This window comes from Doryrhamphus excisus, linkage group LG8 (assembly GCF_037039965.1).
Source record: "Doryrhamphus excisus strain RoL-2023G ecotype Guam linkage group LG8, RoL_Dexc_Guam_v1.1, whole genome shotgun sequence".
Classification (NCBI taxonomy): domain Eukaryota; kingdom Metazoa; phylum Chordata; class Actinopteri; order Syngnathiformes; family Syngnathidae; genus Doryrhamphus; species Doryrhamphus excisus.
In genome coordinates, this window is record NC_136364.1 from 2,783,769 (window position 1) to 2,805,806 (window position 22,038).

Genomic DNA, 22,038 nt, shown 5'->3' on the forward strand with positions numbered 1-22,038 from the left:
TATATATATATATATATATATATACGTAGGTACACAGAGGCAACTATGGCCCACATTTACTTCCAAGGTAATTCATCATGGTAGACGTCCAAGAACTTTTGGGTCACATGCTCGGTAAGCATGTTCGCTGAAGTAACCTGACTGATGGCTTCTTAACAGAGCTGTCAGCTTTGTTTTAAGATGTGTAGCTAAGCCTTTTTCTTGTGAGTCATTTGGTGAGTTGGATATACATACAGTATAATGGTAATGGTAATGGTTTTATTTCATTTGAACATGCATCAGATTACAATTGAGTGCATCACAGTTCCACATGTCCAAAAGGAGTAGGAAGAAGCAAAGCTTATTAAATCCTACCCCTCCATCTGGTACTTTTACAATCAGTAACTGTTACATTTTTTCACTTCCTTCCTACAGTTTAAGGTTTTTTTTTTATTTAATTTTTTATTTAATTTAATTTTTTTAAATAATGTACCCCGTACCGAAGTAGGAGGTGATATGAGCATCCAATGACATAATGGGTACCATAGTAAGCGTCAATATAGTGATATATATAGCACATCATGACTGGTTCAAGACTGTTGATGTTTACTTACTGCCTTACTGTCGTATTTTTTCACAGACCTACTTTTGTCTATTCTTTTTGCAAAGCTATCCTCCAGGGTGGGCTTCTCTAGAGAGGGGCAGGTCATCAGCAGTATCGTGTCCACGACGATGGCGTTTCCCGAATATCCTTAACTTCAAAGGGGAGGATTTGAGTGCCTCTTAGACTTAGACAGACCTTATTGATCCACAAGGGAAATTGTTTGGTTACAGTAGCTCAATTACAGAGGAAAAAAGACATGCTATAAAATGCACACAAATGCAATGCAATATGAATAGATTACAATGAAAAAAATAAGATAGACAGCACAGTGCAATAATGTGTGGATTATTTTTGACAGACAGGTGAGGTATTGGCATGTGGAATGAATGTAACATGTCATGTAGCATTTACTGCGTGAACAGAACTGCAGGAGTCGTTTAAAGAATGAGCTCCACTGCGCGTCTCTTCTTCGATGGAGTGGGTGGGTGGACTTGTCCAGGATGGACAGCAGTTTCTCTCACTGTTCCAAATGCCTCCAACTGAGCTTGTTCGGCTTTCCGGATTAGTTTGTCCATCTGGTTTATATCATTTTCTGTCAATAGTGGTGCAACCAAGTCAGAGATGTTTTTCCCCACATTTGGTATTCATAAACAGGTTCTAGAGACATATATTACTGTTAGAATGTGATTAAAAAGTCAATTTTGCAAATTAGGGCCGCTTCGAATGCAAACAAACCATAAGAGAGCACCAGGGAATTGGGCGGGTTGGCAAGTATGCAGCCTGCCTTCGTCCTCACTGGAAGATCTTAACAGCTATTGAATGGATTGACTTACGGCACATAAAGGTGATAAATCCAAATGGATTTGCTGATCATGTGACATTTTTCCTCGTTCCAAGCACAATTTACAATTTCTCCCAAGAGCCATGTTAAGCATGTGACTGCACACTTGTATCCAGTCCAGCCAAGAGGCTTGATGCTTGAATATTTATGTATCTGCTTTGGGCTGCCGCCCGCCTGATCCTGACCGAGGGCCTCTCTCACATATTCAGCTAATCAATGCTGCCAGAAAGAGATAACTCAAACATGAGGCGGCGCTGCAATCAGAATATGCATCGGCCTTCAGTGAAATGGAAGTGTATTTTCCATTCAAGAAAAACACGGAGGTGCTGATTGCTTTTTTCTTTCGAGCTCTTCAACGGGGTGACAAATGACATAAAGGCTTTTCCAAAAGGTCACAGCGTTTTCCCTCAAAGGACGTGGTTCATTTTTATCTTCATTTTTTAAATTATCATACACAAAGAATGATCAAATTCCTCATATAAACAACAACACAAATGTGAAAAATGCAGCCTGTTAATGCGGTATAGCCACTTTCCCCTGATGAAACTTTATGGAGAAGGCCTGGCAGATTCATAGACCTTCCATCACTCGCTCTTTGTCCTTTGCCATTATGAAATGCAAATGTTAAGTCACCCTCTCCAGGCGATGATACATCTCACCGCGGAAGACACTGCCACTGACAGGCTCACATTGGGTTCATTTACACTCTACTGACAGATATGGCATGGCTTGAAAGTGGAGTCGCGGAACACATATTTGATGGTGGTTGTCCTGGACGTGCACTCAAACAATGGAAGAGATGATGAGACTTTTCCTGTAAGCGGGAAGACAAATGTGGCTTTGTCTGTATCAACATGCAAACAATCAATCCAACCAGAGACCCTTAACGCCATCAAGCCATCCGTCAATACATACAGCTGATATTTTTAGAAGCCAATTATTGTGGATGTGTAATCAGGAGAGAGGACTTCATTTTCAGCCTTGAGCTTGTTTCATGAATTGGCTCGCTTAGCTGTGACTAGTTACTGTTTGCATCATTGGCATTATCAGTAGCGGTGATGAAAAACACTTTTTTCATCGTTCAATTCTACTGTTTGTATGGTGAAATAAGTACATGGACAAATGCAACAAATTGATAAGATGAAAGCAGTCTGTCATTGTGGAATTGTTCAGTAGAAATGGGAGACTAGCTTAATAAGGAACTTTCATTTACTAAAAATAAAATGAGAATTCTCACTGTTCTTTATGGAGTACAAGGTTTTATTTTATGAAACATTATCATTTCTATCTCGTAAAATCAGGATTCAGTGTTTACTAACTTGTTATTTAGGATTCTGAATTGAATATAATCAAATATATACAATAAAAAATTGTATCGTAACTGTAAAAATTACTACAATTGTACTATTAATCTGTTTTTCCCATATTGTATTGCATTCTAAAAATGCAAGTAAATTTTATTCTAAAACATAAAAGCTCATGTTTGAATCACCACATGCTGCTTCCCAGCATGCTTTGCTAAAATGTTTTGTAAATGGGTTTTAATAATTCACGTCTTATGTTATGTATTTTGTATGTATCGGTAGTTACTGTACCCAAAATGAACAAGCAACCAAAATCATGACATACCCGAGTAATGAGACATTTGTGGTATATCTAGACTATATTCATAATGTATGAATGGCCATGTTTATTTTACAGTATAATAATGATGATAAAGTCATTTGCAGTAAACATCCTAAAAGTCAAACCATTCCCCAAAGAAACATGTTATGATTTTCCCCCAAAAAATTTTTGGCAAAAAATAGTTCAAGCCGTACAAAAGAGTGACTTGGGTGCATGGGCCCAGATCTTTAATCTCAATGATTTTTTTATTGGTTGAATGAATGTTTTTTTTAGGGGCCAGCACTGGAATTGCCAAAAAATAGTTACCAAGACTGGTGAAAATTAAATGAAGATTAAATGTCTAGAATGCTTATTTTTGACTAACAAGATACTTAGTATTAGCTAATGTTTTCTATACAAAATAATATGACTTGCCAAATCACCATTTTACTTGATTTAGGCAGTTTGGCAAATCAAATGTCTTAGTTCTGTTGGGTTTTCTGTTGTTAGTTTTCATTTCATCATTCAAAGGGGACCTGTTATGTTTTCCCCACTTTTCTGACCTATATATGTTGTTAGAATGTTGTGGTCTCGTGTTAAATGATGCCAACATTTCAGATAATGGAGTTTGCGCATTTTCTCGTGAACCCTGAAAGAAGTTTTGGATGGCTCAAAATGCTCAGTTTCAAAAGATGTGGTAAAATTCCCCCTTTGTGACATCACAGAGGGTTGGACTTCCTTATATGGTTCATATTTAGGAAGCACTTAGGGTGTGTGAGCAAGTTTTCTGTGCTGGTTATTGTGTGTAGCTGCTCTATAGGAAAGCACAACTCCATACAAAGAGCATACGTAATAGGTCCCCTTTAACTACTAAACTGTATATCTCATTTTAGGTTCCTTAAGATAAACAAACTTGTTTGACAGGTTTCGGACATTATAAAAACATGTTTGACCTACATTTCAGATATCTCATCTTGCTTTTGTGTTGTATTTGTTCAAACTGTGGTAACTCTCCTGAAGTTTTTTCCATTTTCTTCTGAAAGGTCCACATCGGTGCAACTGTCGCTGTGTACAGACAAGCTGCTGAAGGTCACCAGGTCAGGAACCTGAGGGTCAGATTTATGTACATTTAGTGAAGAAGTGTAGAGAAAAAAATTAGCGTAAATGCGGCAATCAGTGCCATTCAGTCGGAGTCTCTAATGAGCTCCAAGTTAAAAAAAAAAAAAACTGGCATTAACAGCTATGGCCGTAGGTAACCTCCAGATAATACTCCATAAAATGGCGGGAGCTGTATTTGAAGTATCATGAGTGCTCAGCATCCATTAGCTTTATCTACCTCTGCATTCACTTTAAAATGTTGGTGTGAAACTATTACAATATTGGTTCTGTTAGCGCTGTGCTGTGCAATACACTTCTGGTCAAAATATTAAAACCAGGTGAAATACAGCAAGAATTCTGTGAAGGAGGTTCTCAGTAGAGCTAAGAGCACCAAACATGGGGCATTGAAATGGGAAAGAAAGTTATTTTCTCTGAAGAAATCAAGGAACCTTGATGGTCCTGATGGCATAGTGGATGGGGTGTCATCATGATCTGGGGTGTTGTCTCGTTCAATGGAACAATGGTGCTTCAGGTTGTGTAGGGGCGTCAAAGGGGAGCTGAGTTTTTTAACAGGACAAGGCTATAGTTCACAATGCCCGCCTGACAAAGACATCTTTTAGAGAAATAACCTCATTCTTTTTTCCTGATTTAAATCCGATAAAGAACACTTGGGGATTGTTGGATTACAAGGGAAGGTTACAAAAATGACAAAAATGTGCAGCTCATTAGTGAGTTCTTTTTGGAACATTTTATTTTGATTTTGGGTGTGTTTCTGGGTTTTCTAGCTGTGGTTTAAAAACGTTTCATTTTGTTAGAAAGAAATTGCTTTCTTTTTGAAAATTTCACTTAAAATCTCCTTAGGTTGCAAAATCTGGTCTAGAAATTTTGATCAGGAGTGTACTTGTTAATAAATCAAAGAAAGCATGTTGTCCTTTCCAATTCTCACTTAAATCATTCATTCATTTTTTTTACTGCTTATCCTCACGAGGGTTGCGATGGTGCTGGAGCCTATCCCAGCTGACTTTGGGCGAGAGGCGGGGTACAATCACAGGGCACATATAGACAAACAACCATTCACATGGACAGTTTGGAGTTGCCAATTAACCTAGCATGTTTTTGGAATGTGGGAGAAAACCCACACATGCACGGGGAGAACATGCAAACTCCACACAGAGATGGCCGAGGTAGAAATTGAACTCAGGTGTTGTAGCTGTGAGGCGTGTGTGCTAACCACTTGTCCACCATGCAGCCCCTTAAAACATTATTAAGTTTAAAAATGAAGTTGTTTCAGAAATAAAAAATAAAAATTAATCCTCATCTTGTTCGCGGTTTAGGTAAATTAATGCTTTGACAATAATTAGAGCATTTACAGTAAAGTTTATTGGCTTCTTGATATATATTATTAATATAAGAGAAACCGTGAACCTGCTTCTGTGTCTTATAATACCTGGCTTGTCTATGGCTCCCTACTCTGACATCTTACCTTGTCAATGCTGCATCTGCAGGGTGAAAAACACGGCATTTAGCCTGATCTAACATCGCAATCTCATGTGGTCAGTTTCATTGCACTGAAGTTTTGGGTTTGTATCTGGACTCTGACCTCTCTCTGCGTGAAGTTCTCCCTTAGACTTTAAATTGTCCATAAAATACCCATCAGTGTATTTACAATGCTTGTGGATTTGTGTAAGTAGAAGACAAGAATGACTCACCTGTGGCGCCATCATTTATATACCCTACGTTGACCTGGCCCCCTGGAGCATTTGCACGTAGTCTTAGGCCATTGTACAATTCCTCAAAACTGTAAATACAGAAATGCATGAGTAAAAATTACATTTATGTCGTAGCCGCTTTGTCATGGATTGTCTGTAGAATTGATCATTCATTGCATGTTGAATCCCAGGTGGTGTAATGGTATGCACAAGACATGGGTTCAATTCCCATGTAGGAAGGGAAAAAAATGATTGCAAGTCGAAGCGATTGAAGCAAAATGGAGTGCAATACTCCAGCAGAGGCACTTTTGAGTCAGTCTCAGGTAATTAGCAATCTAAGGTCAGTTGAGGCTATATTTACGCAGACCTGTTCTATAGACAGCATTATTTAATACCATGGAACCTCGGTTAGTGTACACCCTGGTATTTTCAAAAATGTATGCAAAATTTTGTCTTGATTTGCAAACATTTATTGGTTTCCTGATGTACATTTTTGGGTGTCCGGAACGGATTCATTGGATTTGCATAATTTCTTAAGGAAAAAGTGTATTCGGTTAGCACAGGGGTGGGCAAACTATGGCCCGGGGGCCACATCCGGCCCGCCAAGTGTTAGAATATGGCCCGCCCGTTCTTTCCAAAGTATTTCATTTAAACTTAATGGGGTGACAGGGCCTTCTCCATTGCTGCCCCCACCCTACTGGAACTCTTTGCCCCATTCGCTGTGTGTTTGCCCTGACCTTCCCAGTTTCAAAAAACAACTAAAAACCCACCTCTTTAAATCTGTTTTTAATGTCTAACTTTTTATACTGGCGGCACAGGGTCGTGTGGTTAGCGCGCAGACCTCACAGCTAGGAGACCAGGGTTCAATTCCACACTCTGCCATCTCTGTGTGGAGTTTGCATGTTCTCCCCGTGCATGCGTGGGTTTTCTCCGGGTACTCCGGTTTCCTCCCACATTCCAAAAACATGCTAGGTTAATTAGCGACTCCAAATTGTCCATAGGTATGAATGTGAGTGTGAATGGTTGTTTGTCTATATGTGCCCTGTGATTGGCTGGCGACCAGTCCAGGGTGTACCCTGCCTCTCGCCCGAAGACAGCTGGGATAGGCTCCAGCACCCCCCGCGACCCTTGTGAGGAAAAGCGGTAGAAAATGAATGAATGAATGAACTTTTATGCTTGACTGCTGTGCCCCGCTTTTACCCATGTTTTAACTGCGTATAAACGAATGAATGTTGTATTTTAATGTATCTTTTACTCTGTTTACTTGCTTTTATTCAAGTCCATTTTTCTGTAAAGCGTCTTTGAGTATTTTGAAAAGTGCTATACAAATAAAGTGTATTATTATTATTAATAATATGCAACCTGGGATCATGACTTGAGCCAACTTTTTGATGGTTTAAGTAGCTGTTTGATCAATTTTGTTATTTGATGGGGTCTGTTGTTTACAAAAAGCTCCTTGAAAAGGGGACATATAGCAGATTGCATGACATTTTTATAGATACAATAATTCCAGGTGGACTGTTACGTGTAAAATGTATAGTATGCCTCCTCCCCCCGTCAATTTTGTTAAATCAATGCGCCCTGCGAGTCAAAAAGTTTGCCCACCCCTGGGTTAGCATATGTTTTGGTTTGAGTCAGACCTTATGGAACAGATTAATGATGCTAATTGGGGTTTCACTGTACTGGCATGGAAACAGGAGTTCAAAACATCTATATATATGTATAACACGACATATCTCCGATGCTCCTACTATGGTGGAATGAACACACGTGCTGTAGATAGCATTCATTCATTCATTCATTTTCTACCGCTTTTTCCTCACAAGGGTCGCGGGGGTGCTGGAGCCTATCCCAGCTGTCTTCGGGCGAAAGGCAGGGTACACCCTGGACTGGTTGCCAGCCAATCACAGGGCACATATAGACAAACAACCATTCACACTCACATTCATACCTATGGACAATTTGGAGTGGCCAATTAACCTAGCATGTTTTTTTGGAATGTGGGAGGAAACCAGAGTACCCGGAGAAAACCCCACACATGCACGGGGAGAACATATGCAAACTCCACACAGAGATGGCCGAGGGTGGAATTGAGCCCTGGTCTCCTAGCTGTGAGGTCTGTGCGCTAACCACTCGACCGCCGTGCCACTTCTGTAGATAGCATTTTTTTTTAAATATATATTTTTCATGATTTGTGTGATGTTATTGGACTTCTGTGCAAACCACAGTTTGTCCATAACTAACACCATGTTCGAACATAGGGATGTCCATAAGTGCACTTGGCACCAGGACACCCTAGGCCGCAGGTCTATGATCGACTTTGTAGTCGTATCATCAGACCTGCGTCCGCATGTTCTGGACACACGGGTGAAGAGAAGGGCTGAGCTGTCAACTGATCACCACCTGGTGATGAGTTGGATTAGATGGCGGGGGAGGATGCTGGACAGACCTGGTAGACCCAAACGAGTAGTGAGGGTGTGCTGGGAACGTCTGGCAGAGTCTCCCGTTCGTCGAGTCTTCAACTCTCACCTCCGCCAGAGCTTCACCTGCATCCCGGGGGAGGACCGGGATATTGAGTCCGAATGGGCCATATTCCGTGCCTCCATTGCTGAGGCAGCTGACCGGAGCTGCGGCCGCAAGGTGGTCGGTGCCAGTCGTGGCGGCAGGCCCCGAACCCGATGGTGGACACCAGAGGTCAGGGCTGCTGTCAAGCTGAAGAAGGAGTCCTATCGAGCTTTGATGGCTTGTGGGACTCCGGAAGCAGCTGACAGGTACTGCGGCTTCGGCGGTTGTCGAGGAAAAAACTCGGGTGTGGGAGGAATTCGGTGAGGCCATGGAGCACGACTTTCGGTCGGCCTCAAATAGGTTCTGGCAAACCATCCGGCGCCTCAGAAAAGGGAAGCAGTGCCCAGTCCACACTGTTTACAGTGGAGACGGGGGCCTGCTGACCTCGAGGTCATTTATGTAGTCAGACGGTGGAAGGCCCTTCTCAATCCCACTGACATACCTTCCATAGAGGAAGCAGAGTCTGAGGACACATACGTGGACAGTGCCATCACCGTGGCTGAGGTATCTGGGGTCGTTAAGACGCTCCCCAGTGGCAAAGCGTTCCGCTCAGAATTCCTCAAGGCTCTGGATGTTGAGGGACTGTCTTGGCTGACACGTCTCTTCAACATTGCATGGAAGTCGGGAACAGTACCTTTGGATTGGCAGACCGGGGCGGTGGTCCCCCTTTTCAAGAAGGGTGACCGGAGGGTGTGTTCCAACTACAGGGGGATCACACTCCTCAGCCTCCCTGGGAAAGTCTATTCCAGGGTACTGGAGAGAAGGGTACGACCGTTGGTCAAACCTCTGATACAAGAGGTCCAATGTGGTTTTCGTCCTGGTCGTGGAACACTGGACCAGCTCTACACCCTCACGAGGGTGCTTGAGGGTGCATGGGAGTTTGCCCAACCAGTCTACATGTGCTTTGTGGATCTGGAAAAAGCATTCGACCGTGTCCCTCGTGGCGTCCTTTGGGGGGTGCTCCGGGAGTACGGGATTGGTGGCGCGCTACTACGTGCTATCCGGTCCTTGTACAAACGGGGCAGGAGTCTGGTTCGCATTGCCAGTAGTAAGTCGAGCCTGTTTCCGGTAAACGTTGGCCTCCGCCAAGGCTGCCCTTTGTCACCGATTCTGTTCACACTTTTCATGGACAGAATTTCTAGGCGCAGCCAAGGCGTTGAGGGAGTCCAGTTCGGGGGCCTTAGAATCTCATCTCTGCTATTTGCAGATGATGTGGTTCTTATGGCTTCTTCGGGCTGCGACCTTCAGCGTTTACTGGGACGGTTTGCATCTGAGTGTGAAGCTTCTGGGATGAGACTCAGTACCTCCAAATCAGAGGCCATGGTTCTCAGTCGGAAAAGGGTGGCGTGCTCCCTCCAGGCTGGGAATGAGGTCCTGCTCCAGGTGGAGGAGTGTAAGTATCTCGGGGTCTTGTTCACGAGTGAGGGAAAGTGGAAGCGTGAGGTCGACAGACGGATCGGTGCAGCCTCGGCAGTAATGCAGTCGCTGTACCGGACCGTCGTGGTGAAAAGAGAGTTGAGCCGGAGGGCAAAGCTCTCAATTTACCGGTCGATCTATGTTCCCACCCCCACCTATGGTCATGAGCTTTGGGTCATGACCGAAAGAGTGAGATCGCGGATAGAGGCGGCTGAAATGAGTTTCCTCCGTAGGGTAGCTGGACTCACCCTAAGAGATAGGGTGAGGAGCTCAGCCATCCGGGAGGGGCTCAGAGTAGAGCCGCTTCTCCTTCACATCGAGAGGAGTCAGTTGAGGTGGCTCGGGCATCTAGTCCGGATGCCTCCCGGACGCCTCCCTGGTGAGGTATTCCGGGCATGCTCAGCCGGGAAAAGGCCCCGGGGCAGACCTTGGACACGCTGGAGGGACTATGTCTCACAGCTGGCCTGGGAACGCCTTGGTGGCCGGGGATCGGGAAGTCTGGGCTTCCCTACTAAGACTGCTGCCCCCGCGACCCGGACCCGGATAAGCGGAGGAAAATGGATGGCTGGATGGATTTGTAAAAAAAATACCGATATCGTATTTTTATGCTGATATCAGACCGACAATTATCGGTTCCAATAAATATCGGACATGCCTGTCCATCCATTTCTATACTACTTATTCTCACTAGGGTTGCGGGTATGCTGGAGCCTATCCCAGCTCGGACATCCCTACAATTTATTTGCACTGCACTCCAACCTGAAACCAACAAAATGCAAGAAAATGGAGAGCCGGTTCAAATTCCTAACTGTTAGGGTCCATTGGGACACTTTCCTCACAAACGCACTTTATTAGGGGGCTTGTTTTTATTGTGAAGTGCACTACCACTGACAAAAAAAAAACAGTTTTATTAGGCCAAGCCTGCTGTTTGGAAACACAATAAACTGCTATTGAGGAAAATGCTGACAAATATAATGCCCACTATATTTTTTCCCTTAAAGGAGCCAAATACATCTGACATCTTATGTGGCTACAAAATGTAATGTCTATTTATTGGGAGCAGTTTTATCATTTATTTTCTCAAGCAACAATAAAAGTACCCCCACCGCTCACATGTAAGAAACGCTTTTATTGCCAATTACTTGCTCCAACACTGGCTAAAAGATTCCACTGTGGCTCCCTTTAAGTTAGCTCAAGGTAAATGCGAGGTCTCACCTTAGTGCATCCGGTGTGCTTCCCTCTGAAAGACAAAAAAGGGAGGGCGGTTTATAGCACGGCAGTAGCACAAACTTTATTATTCTAGTGCATTGACTACAGGATCACTGTGTCAGCTCAGTGCATCTTAAGAATATGAACACTATAAAACACACCAACGATTATTAGTGGCGAATTCAGCTGGAGCAGCCTCCAGTTAGCTGGAGCCTAATGAGTTTTCTAACAAGCCGTCATGGTACAAACCCAGCATAACAAGAGTGGAGACAATGTTACCCCCATGAGACTTATAAAACTGTTGCCTTTTTCATTACAACATACCCCCTCCGTAGTTTAAGTCTCAAAGGGTGGACCAGAGTAGATCCTTGTATTTTTCCAATAATTGCAAAAGCACACATTACTTCCCACACACAATCAAAGTGAGCGGCAAAGCACCTTCATTGACATGCAAAACGTGCCCCTTGCAGTTCATTTCACCAGCTCAAGTTCAAGACGTAAGAATGAGAGCGACGGTAAAAGGAGCACAATAAGCCCCCAGCCGTGAGTTTAGTTAGTTACACTGGTACCGCAATCCGTCACAGGGATTACGACAACTTCTAAATGTGTGATTCAGGGCAGCAACCTCCAGCAATGATGTCCTCAACATCGCTCTTCTGAGCCACACTTTATACTACACTACTTCACCTCCCCAGCCTTATTAGAGGCTTCCTAAGTATTGGCTTCTCTGGTTAAGACAGGAGTCACCACAAATCAGATTAGGGGTGGCAGTAAAAGTGTCACACTCAGCAGCCACTTTAATGGGCCTTGTAGCATTCCTAGTGCTATGTGCAACATCTACAGGGATGTCAACAAACATATTTCATTCACTGAGTCTTACTTTAGGCATTTTACTTTCCATCAATTTATGACCAGACTTAAACAACTGATGCAATTCTGTAGACGTTTTCTAAGTTAGTTTATTGATTTATTAATTCATAAATGCGTTTTACAAATCTTTTCAAACATGGGCTCTTTATGATGTCATAGAATGCCAAGAGAAAAACATGGGACTGTTTTGTGAACATGGCCGAAAACTGGACTATGCCCCAAACTGCTTTCCAACGCGAGCTGTCAGTAACAATTTGTCAGTGTCGTAACTGTGTTTAGTAAGTGGTTGTCTGTGTAGCATTATAGAGTGTGCACACAAGGAATGGGGTGCAAATTACAAGCTCACCGATGTCTGGAGTTGCTAATAGCTTTTTTCCACCAACAGTCCAGTTTTTTAAACATGGGTAATCCTGCAAAAACTACTAGTAGCTCCTAGACACTTTTTAAGTAGCTCTCCAAAGAGTTTATTCATTTATTATCAACTTCTATACCTACATAATTAAAAAGTGGGGTTTGGCAGTTGTCAGGAGCGCTTTTTCCAGTGAATTTCTCTTGGAGATGATACATCCATCCATCCTTTCAGTGTGACCAATCACATGCCTGGAGGTTTTGGAAATCAAAGGAAATGCAGCTGGAATAGGTGCAGATTCTGCAAGATCTAGAAAGCTTTATCGACAGGTTATCGTGTGTCGCTGTTCTAGTTCAAGATTCACTCAAGATTTTGCAGTGGGTAGATGTTTTGACAAGACATGATGCTGTGTAACTCTGTTTTTTTAAGTATATTACTGGATACTCTGTACTACTATGACTGTTTTTTACTGTATTATAAATTAATTTAAATGTTGTTTAATAAATGTGTTTAATAACCATTATGCTATATTTTAATTAGGGCTGTCAAAAATGGCAATTACATAAAAATTGTTGGCGTAATTAACGCTTGCACAATGCTTGTACAATGTGTTTATTATGCATGTATGTGTGGTCTATTATTTAATGTGATTGATTATTTGAATGATAATAAATTGGCATTCACTTAAAACTAGAGACAGTTTCTAACCATCCATCCTCGGTCACCAATACACATCCACCTCACACTACCATTTGGGATGTTATTGTTGTTTATGCTATGTGACCACATCCAACCAGCCCTACAGGTCTTTTCATTCCTAAAGTTACTCATCCTGCACTTTACAGCACAAAAGTAAGCCTTTCTGCTGACAGCTAATGTTCTCTCTGTGATCAGAAAAAAATATTGCATGTCCTTGGTGAAGGCCAACGCCACAGTGTGTGACCGCCTTGCTTCTTCATTATACTTTAATCATAGTCACTGGAAAGAAATAAGATGGGATGAGGTGACTCTCTCATTTTTTACCCCAAGCCAAGCAACTGAAAGAAAAGAAAAGTGCATACTTGCTTGTCTCCTTTGTCTGTAGCAGAGGACAGTGCAGACGGCAAGCAGGAGGAGCAGGAGGAGGGCAGCAAGGGAGGATGTTAGCGCTAGCGGGAGCGTGCAGTTGTCTTCGTCCTGCAGCACCTCTGCAACTGAGGAGGGAGAGTCACATTCAACATCAAAGTTGTGCAGATGAACACCTTGATGTTCATAGAATTTAGGAATGTTATGCAATGCTATTGCTTTCCTAACTTTTTTTTGGTCACATGACTCGTTTAAGTGTAATGACCTTGACTATTTCAGTTTACATTTCAGTTAAATACCATAGCATTTTTGTGTTTGTAAGCATAATGACGTTAGTAATTCTGCCTGGCAACAAGCCCATTCGTCAGTAAGAAAGAGTATTGTTGTAGCTTAATGGTTTTTTTTAACAACCGTTTTTTTTAATGATAATGAATGATTACTTGTCCATATGTGGCCTGTGATTGGCTGGCAACCACTTCATGGTGTACCCCGCCTCTCACCCAAAAGTCATGTGGGATAGGCTCCAGCATACCCCATGACATGAAGATAAGAGATAAGATAAGATATGTCTTTATTCGTCCTTCAGTGGGGAAATTTGCATTGCACAGCAGCAAGAATACAGAATCAGTTAAGCAGTACAAAATACACAATATAAACAATATAAGCAACCCAAGTATTAACAAATCAACAATTTTACCCAGAGTTATATACAAATACAGTTTGCAGATAATATGAAATGAGATGAAATATATGACCAGTCTATACACTATGAGATCTTGCTAGGGAGTTAATATGAGGCATTATAGAAATACTTAGAACTTAATATATTGTACTTAGAGCCTTAATATTGCACATGGAGCTTGATCAGATATTGCACAGTGAATGGAGTCTGGAGTAACTATGCTGAATATAAAAAACAAAGTGTTGCACAGATGTACATAGTGGTGTAGAGGTCAGTTAAGGTTAGTGAAGGGAAGTGGCGTAGAAGTTGTATGGATGGATGAAAAAATGTGTGTTTTGCCCCAAAGCCCAGTAAAAAAACAGGTATGGTACTTCATTTTTTGGTACTTAACATACTTGTATAGCTACTTGTTGCTAGGCAGAATTCACAGGGTTCAGGTATCGGCCCCATTAGCCAGTAAAAACACATTGGTAGATAGGGTACACATTGGATCAAGAACCAGAAGGACAAGGAAGTCAGATTGATTTGTATTCAATATAAATGACTGTATTTTTTAATTATTATTATTATTATAATACATGTGGAACTTATTATTCATTCATTTTCTACCGCTTTTTCCTCACGAGGGTCGCGGGGGTGCTGGAGCCTATCCCAGCTGTCTTCGGGCGAGAGTCAGGGTACACCCTGGACTGGTGGCCAGCCAATCACAGGGCACATATAGACAAACAACCATTCACACTCACATTCATACCTATGGACAATTTGGAGTCACCAATTAACCTAGCATGTTTTTGGAATGTGGGAAGGAACCGGAGTACCCGGAGAAAACCCACGCATGCACGGGGAGAACATGCAAACTCCACACAGAGATGGGATGGCCGAGAGTGGAATTGAATCCTGGTCTCCTAGCTGTGAGGTCTGCACGCTAACCACTAGACCGCCGTGCCGCCAGAACTTATTATTATATTTTTATTACTATATAAATGACTGTAAATGCCTGATACCCACGCTCATAGTGATGATAGCGGAGATTAATTTGACTCACCAACTGTCAGGCGGACACTGCTCTTGAGTGGCGTGGAGAGAGCAGACACCGAGGCCAGGCAGTCCACGCCAGAGCTCTTTGTTGCCATCAGGCTGACATTGCTGTTAATCGTGAAGAGGCTCTTCCCTGTCTCTTCGCTTCTCAGGTTGTAGTCACGTTGACTCAACTACACACAGTTGTCCAGAGAGATACATGCATTATTATATGACAAAAATACATGTAGAAATTGTTGCTACAGCAACAATTTCTGCAGTCACTAGACTATTCATGAAGATGCCGACCCTCGCTTTCCATGCAGCGACAAACACACTCAAGCCACGGTTGCCATGATCCTTCAGTTAGATCTCTAGCAAATGGCAATGCTTCTGGGATCGGTTCATCTGCCATCTAGCCGTTAATCAACTTAATTTTCTGGCCAGTAGATGTTGACATGCTGCAACAGCAGCAAGGCATCGGGGCTCATCTGCAACCACCCCCTGCGGTTACTATTTGCTACGTCTCGGGGGGCTGTAGGACCCACATGTTTGTTGGCTTTATATCAGCGTTGCGTGAAACAAAAACAAACTACGAGGCGGTTGCCTCCAGCCACAGCTATTATGCCATGTTTTTTTTTTACAAGGGGGGAATTTGCTTTTGCAGAGAATGCATGACACTGCAGTTAATGAACTGGAAGTGTAAAGTCAGACTCATGTTGTTATTTACCTTTTTTCCATTAACTTCCCACTGCAAAAAAGGTTGAGGGTACCATCCTGCTGCCTGGCACTCAAATAGGACCGACTGCCCCTTTAAAGCTGTTGCATTTCCACCAGAAACTTTCACGCTGCCTTTTTCTGAAATCACAATCAGAATCAGCCACCTTTAGTTTAGCTTATAAGGATCAGACTTATGATATCATGAGGTTGGTGTGTTTGTGTGTTATACCTGCTTTCATTCCTATGTCTGAGGATTTATCACTCCACACTCTTTATTGCTCTCTGGTTCTACCATATCTTACTTACTGTGTGGAAATATGGGCTAATAACTATAAAAGCAATCTTCACTGGCTAAATGTACTGCAAAAAAGGTCAGTAAGGATAATTCATAATGCCGCCTACAGAGAACATACTAACTCCTTATTTCTAAAATCACAAATACTTAAACTTGTTGATATAGTTCATCTTCAAACATCTAAAATAATGCATAAGGCTAAAAAAAACCAATTACCTAAAAATGTCATCCAATACTTCTCTACAAGAGAGGAGAAATATGATCTCAGGGAAGAACTACATTTGCAACACTTATATGCTAGGACTACGTTATGCTAGCCATAGCATTTCAGTATGTGGAATCAAACTATGGAATGGATTGAGTAAAGAAGTCAAACAATGCACAACGATGAGCCAATTCAAGAAACAATACAAGCAGTTGATGTTTGCTAAATACAAGGATGAAGAGTCTTGAACCAGTCATGATGTGCTATATATATCACTATATTGACACTTACTATGGTACCCATTATCTCATTGGATGCTCATATCACCTCCTACTTCGGTACGTGACAAAATAAATAAATATATAAAAATACAAAAAAAACCTTCAACTATATTAGGAAAGCAGGAAGTGAACAAATGTAACCGTTACTGATTGTAAAAGTACCAGATGGAGGGGTAAGATTTAATAAGCTTTGCTTCTTCCTACTCCTTTTGGACATGTGGAACTGGGAACTGATTATGGGATGCACTCAATTGTAATCTGATGCATGTTCAAATGAAATAAAACCATTACCATTACCATTTATGGCAACGTAGTCGGCAACCACCGCTCAGTCACTTTTTCATGAAAATGGCAGCCAGAAAGTGTTTTTTGTTGGTAAAAATTATGTATCCATACACAGGGTAGGCAGCAATGGAAAATATTTTTGTTTTGGGGTCAGCTTCCTCTGCTATCACCCCTTTATGAACAGTTGTTTTGTAAACAAAGCACAGTTTGATACTGGATTCCAGTTATACAGTTTAGGCATGGTCCGGGAAGGAGACTGCAGAATCTGAGCATGTCAGCCAATAGGAGAATGATGCAGATATCACCCGGTACACATGGTTATGGAGTATTTTAGGAAAAGAATCCGAATCCAATAGAAAAGAATCCAATAGAATCCGATGTTATTTTACTAGCCCCTGAAATGTGCACAATAGGGCCCTGTCAAAAATCATAACAAATGCTTGTCGTCTTTTCCCCTCTCCATCACACCGCCAAATACGCCTCTGTAGATGATGTCAGTACAGCCTGTTGTATCAATATTGTAGATAAGACTGAAGGATGTTCAATAGCTGAATTTGCTACACGACAAATCACACTCTCTAAGTGTAAAACAATACGTTTTCAACTCCAGAATATGAGTGTAATGGTGGGAATAAACGCTGGCAAGCGACCAGCAGCCTTGTTCACAGTGACTGATGAGCAGCTCAGGCCATCATGACTGATTAATACATCTAAACGGGGAAGAAGCAGCATCAGCATCAGCGCACTCTCCTTATGCTTCAATCCCAACCATCCTTAAATAAAGATACATGAGGTTTGTTAATGGCTTAAGGTTGCCTTTAAGGGCACTCAGTAGTGAACCCTACTGATTAGTTCATGCGTGTGCTCTTTATGGTTTTTAAAACAATTAAACAACAATTAAAGCCCACAGAGGAGCTCTGCAGCACATTTGTGGCTCTCGCCCAACTACTCTATTTGAGGCTGCAGTGCACAAATCACAGACAGAGATGCTGACTGTTAAGTGCCAGGATGCACAGTTAATTCCAAGGCTGTGTCAGGTCAGAGCTGTCGTCTGCTTCCAGCCAGAGGGGCTGATTAACCCTACGCTACTATAACAGGTCAGCAAGGGCGTGCACTTATGAAGGCCTCTCTTTATGATAGTGAAAAAAGTGACGGGTCATTGGTGTCCTTTTTTTGCGTCAGGTATTTCCTCACTGACGTTTTATTTCGCTGACTTCTCAATTTAGGGGCAAGGATGCAAATAAGGTGACTGGAAGTAAGGCTTCATATGAATCTTGCAGCATTTAATGACTGGTCGTTTCATCTGAGGCATGCCATTCCCATGAGGATGCAATAATGCTGTGTCAGTAGCACAATGGTCAATAGCTCTCAATATAGTATCAATCATTTATTACAAATGCAGCAGATCCCTGCTTTTGGCTGGTTCTTTGTTCCAGAACGACCAGCAAATGGTGAAAAATACTTAACTACTAAAACTTACTAAAAATTGTCCAACTTACTACTAAAAAGCCATAGCATTTCAGTATGTGGAATCAAACTATGGAATGGATTGAGTAAGGACCTCAAACAATGCACAACGATGAGCCAATTCAAGAAACAATACAAGCAGTTGATGTTTGCTAAATACAAGGATGAAGAGTCTTGAACCAGTCATGATGTGCTATATATATCACTATATTGACACTTACTATGGTACCCATTATGGCATTGGATGCTCATATCACCTCCTACTTTGGTACGAGGTGCATTATTTAAAAAAAAACAACATTAAACTATATTAGGAAAGCAGGAAGTGAACAAATGTAACTGTTACTGATTCTAAAAGTACCAGATGAAGGTGTAGGATTTAATAAGCTTTGCTTCTTCCTACTCCTTTTGGACATGTAGAACTGTGAACTGATTATGGGATGCACTCAATTGTAATCTGATGCATGTTCAAATGAAATAAAATCATTACCATTACCATTACCATTACCATTACCATTACCATTACCATTACCATTACCATTACCATTACCATTACCATTACCATTACCATTACCATTACCATTACAAATACAAGGACTTGATATGCCCATAAAAAGGCTCACCTCTCTACGTTTTTTTACTGACCTTGAACATAGAGACTTGCTGTTTTTCTGTCGATTCCCTGCAGGTTACAGGTGATTTCTCCTTCATGGTGCCTCTGAACACTTTGGACAACAAGCGTCCAGCCGTCTCCATTCGGGCCGTGGCTTTCCTCCGCCGTCACATTGGGGACAGAGGAAGACAGTACGCCATACCGCCTGGAGATGGAGACCACCACTGTGCTGTTTAGCTCCCACAGCATCACGTCCCACACTGTGGTTTTTGTGGGCATGCAGGTATAGCGGGCCTGGTCACCTATGAGGACGGTCAAGCTGACGGGCAACAGCTTTAAAACAGCTGAAACCGCTAAAAACAAACATAAGTAATTTTTAAAAGCAATATTAAGCTTGACGTCCATATTTTTGTGATAGTGGAACACCCTGGCATGTTGTACAATTTCATGTTCGACCTAAATCTTTGTGCAAACTATACCACAGAGGTTGCAGAAAAACGGAAAGTTTGAATCGCTATCATGGCAAAACACAATACAATAAATACATATACCATAAATACAATACATATTTTGCCTTCTCTTAAGTAAAATAGTAAAATAGTCTGATCGAGGTGGCGCGCATGCCACAAAGCTAGGAGCTCCCTGTTTGATTCCCCGCTTGGGCATCTCTGTGTTTGTTATGAATGAGGTATGAATGTACTCCAGTACTGGTACTCCAGTTTCCTCCAACATTCCAAAAACATGCTCGGTTAATTGGCCACTCCAAATTGTCCATAGGTATGAATGTGAGTGTGAATGGTTGTTTGTCTATATGTGCCCTGTGATTGGCTGGCGACCAGTCCAGGGTGTACCCTGCCTCTCACCCAAAGACAGCTAGGATAGACTCCAGCATGCCTGCGAGTTTTTAAAATTGAAAGAATAGATGATATTTTTAAGATCAATTCTTTCATGTATTCTCCATCTGTGAATGCTTCCCCGTTCTTACCCTCTCATGTGCAGCCACAACACTCGTTCTTCCAAAATCGCTCTCTTGTGGGTACTTAAAAAAAAAAAGCTGAGTGCTAGTGTTAAAAATGTCAACATTTTTTTGTTATTTGTGCATTTCTTGCCACACATAAGCCAGCATCATTGCCTCATCCAATGAGCAGTCAGAACCTTTTCAAAAATGCACATATTCTTCACAGGAGGGCCAAAAAGTGGATGAGGAGCGACATGCGCTGACCCCTATACAGTATTATGAACCAAATGCGATTCTTCTCAAGCCGTTTTGAACCATCATCCAGCTCTGCTCCTCAATCATCAGCCAAACTCATAAAAGGACAAAACAAGCTCATATTAATATGCATATATTCAGACTAACACGCATCACGGCACAATACTCAGGGTGATGTATGTATATATAACTTGGAATCATAAATTATGTATCCATTAAGAAATGAGGCCTGGGAAAGGGAAAAAAATCTAGGCCAGAAAAACTGTTTCTTCTTTTTATCGCAATCAGAGAACGGCAACGCCTAATAAGCACCATTTGAGCCTGCACTCTCCCACATGGAAACAGTGACTCTCAAGCCATTTTTTTAGACAATTAATTACAAAGTGCAGCGAGATCATTAGGCCCTCCTCTAACGAGATGGTCTGTGGGTGGAAGCTCTTCAACACAAGCATGTGGTGATGTATGCATACATCTACTGGCCGCAATCAAACAAGAGGCACTTTGCGTCAATGTTGAACGTTCACCTTGTGTCGTGCATGAAAGAAGAAGCAGGAACAGGACAAAAACAGCCATCGTTATGCTGCCCAGTGGCAATCCATGAATCAGTGTGACATGGACCTCGGGGGGGGAAAAAAGACACATGTCATTAGATTGGGCATGTGTCTGCTGAGTGCAGGCATATCTTCTCATGCAGAAGCGATTGCGCCATTAAACATAACATAGAATAATAATTACTCAACATTAACTAACTGACCATAAAACAAAGCAATAAGGCTTATAATGCAGTGGAAGCAACTGGATATTATTTCCTTTGGGAAGAATTGCAATGAAATGCTAGATCCCACTGCATTTAGAGTAAATGGCTTTTGTTATTAGAAAAGAATAATAACAAATCCCCACTAGATGTAACACATATATACCCTGCAACTGATGCTTGTAGTATAAATAACAGAGCCGCATGGTGTATTACATTTTGGCATGTCTACCGTAAATTCCTGTTCTAATCTTTTGTATGAAGTGAAATAATTGGTCAGACTCACCTCATTGTAAGTATGGAAGGGCGGTATCACATGTCAGTGATACTGGTGCTTCTTTATTTGTGGTGCTCTGCCTACATCACCCTCTACCCTCACCAAAAAAATGAAAAAAAGGGTCCTGTTAAACATTAGCAGAGGGAACTTTGCCCCTTGACTGAAATCCGATGCAAACACTGTGACTCAGAGTACAAATAACGGACACACTTCCCACGGTGCACGAAAATAAATGTAGTTGGCAACCTCAGTCAATTCAGAAAGGCAAACTGCAACCATTAGAATGAACTTTTTGTTCAATTCATACGTCTTTAAACGGATTAGCCTTGTCAGTGTTGATACAGTTTTTGCATTGGATCATATTAGAATGTGTGAGTCTTAGAAACATGTTTCTACTGTTCTTACGTACATGTTCTGTAAGGAAACACTGACACTGTGGTGTCCAAGAGTACACACAGTATATTATTCAGCAGCATATTGTGCGGTATATTGTGACAGCAAGTTTTTAAAATGACAATGGAACTCCCAAAAGTCATACAGTTTGGATTTTAACCACATATTTGTCTCGAATATGAAATAAAAAGTTCAAATAATTATTACATGAGACATCAGGAAAACCTTGTGAGACCTTGTGAGAAAGGGTATGTGACCTTTAATTGTAGCCAGCCTGAGCAATAATCATAATCAGCATCATAAGATGCCACACCTGTGAGTCAAATGGATTATCTCAGCACAGAAAACCTTGCTCACTAATGCAAATTTAGACAGATTTATGAACAATATTTGAGAAATACAGGCCCTTTTTCTCAGTTATTTGGCTCCGGACCTGACTGTGATAAGCAAATTTCTGCAGCCTTTATTAATGTAAAAATTTTACAACATCAGCATTTTCATATTTATAGCCTAGAAAACCTGTTTA

The 22,038-nt window shown here is 41.7% G+C and overlaps 1 protein-coding gene across 3 annotated transcripts; it reads right to left on the reverse strand.

The window, feature by feature from the left end:
* Positions 1–1,839: 1,839 nt before the first annotated feature.
* Positions 1,840–20,937, reverse strand: igsf5b (immunoglobulin superfamily, member 5b). Of its 3 annotated transcripts, XM_078792621.1 has the most exons (8): positions 20,613–20,937; positions 18,908–19,228; positions 15,740–15,867; positions 15,038–15,203; positions 13,307–13,438; positions 11,033–11,057; positions 5,837–5,925; positions 1,840–4,135 (listed from the first exon to the last, which is right to left on the reverse strand). In XM_078792621.1, the coding sequence occupies exons 1-8, from the start codon at positions 20,776–20,778 to the stop codon at positions 4,128–4,130; spliced, it is 1,035 nt and encodes a 344-aa protein (XP_078648747.1). In that variant the 5' UTR covers positions 20,779–20,937; the 3' UTR covers positions 1,840–4,127. The 3 variants fall into 3 exon arrangements, with proteins under 3 accessions (XP_078648747.1, XP_078648749.1, XP_078648748.1); XM_078792623.1 differs by lacking the exons at positions 1,840–4,135; positions 5,837–5,925; positions 11,033–11,057 and adding an exon at positions 12,433–12,496; XM_078792622.1 differs by lacking the exons at positions 1,840–4,135; positions 5,837–5,925; positions 11,033–11,057 and adding an exon at positions 12,864–13,223.
* Positions 20,938–22,038: the final 1,101 nt, after the last annotated feature.

Coding starts and splice junctions, on each gene's coding strand:
- igsf5b (XM_078792621.1), bottom strand. CDS start 20,778: ATGAGAAGATATGCCTGCACTCAGCAGACACATGCCCAATCTAATGAC. Junction 13,439..15,037: donor CAGTGTCCGCCTGACAGTTG/GTGAGTCAAATT, acceptor CTCCCTCCTCAG/TTGCAGAGGTGCTGCAGGAC. Junction 11,058..13,306: donor CAGACAAAGGAGACAAGCAA/GTATGCACTTTT, acceptor TTTGTCTTTCAG/AGGGAAGCACACCGGATGCA.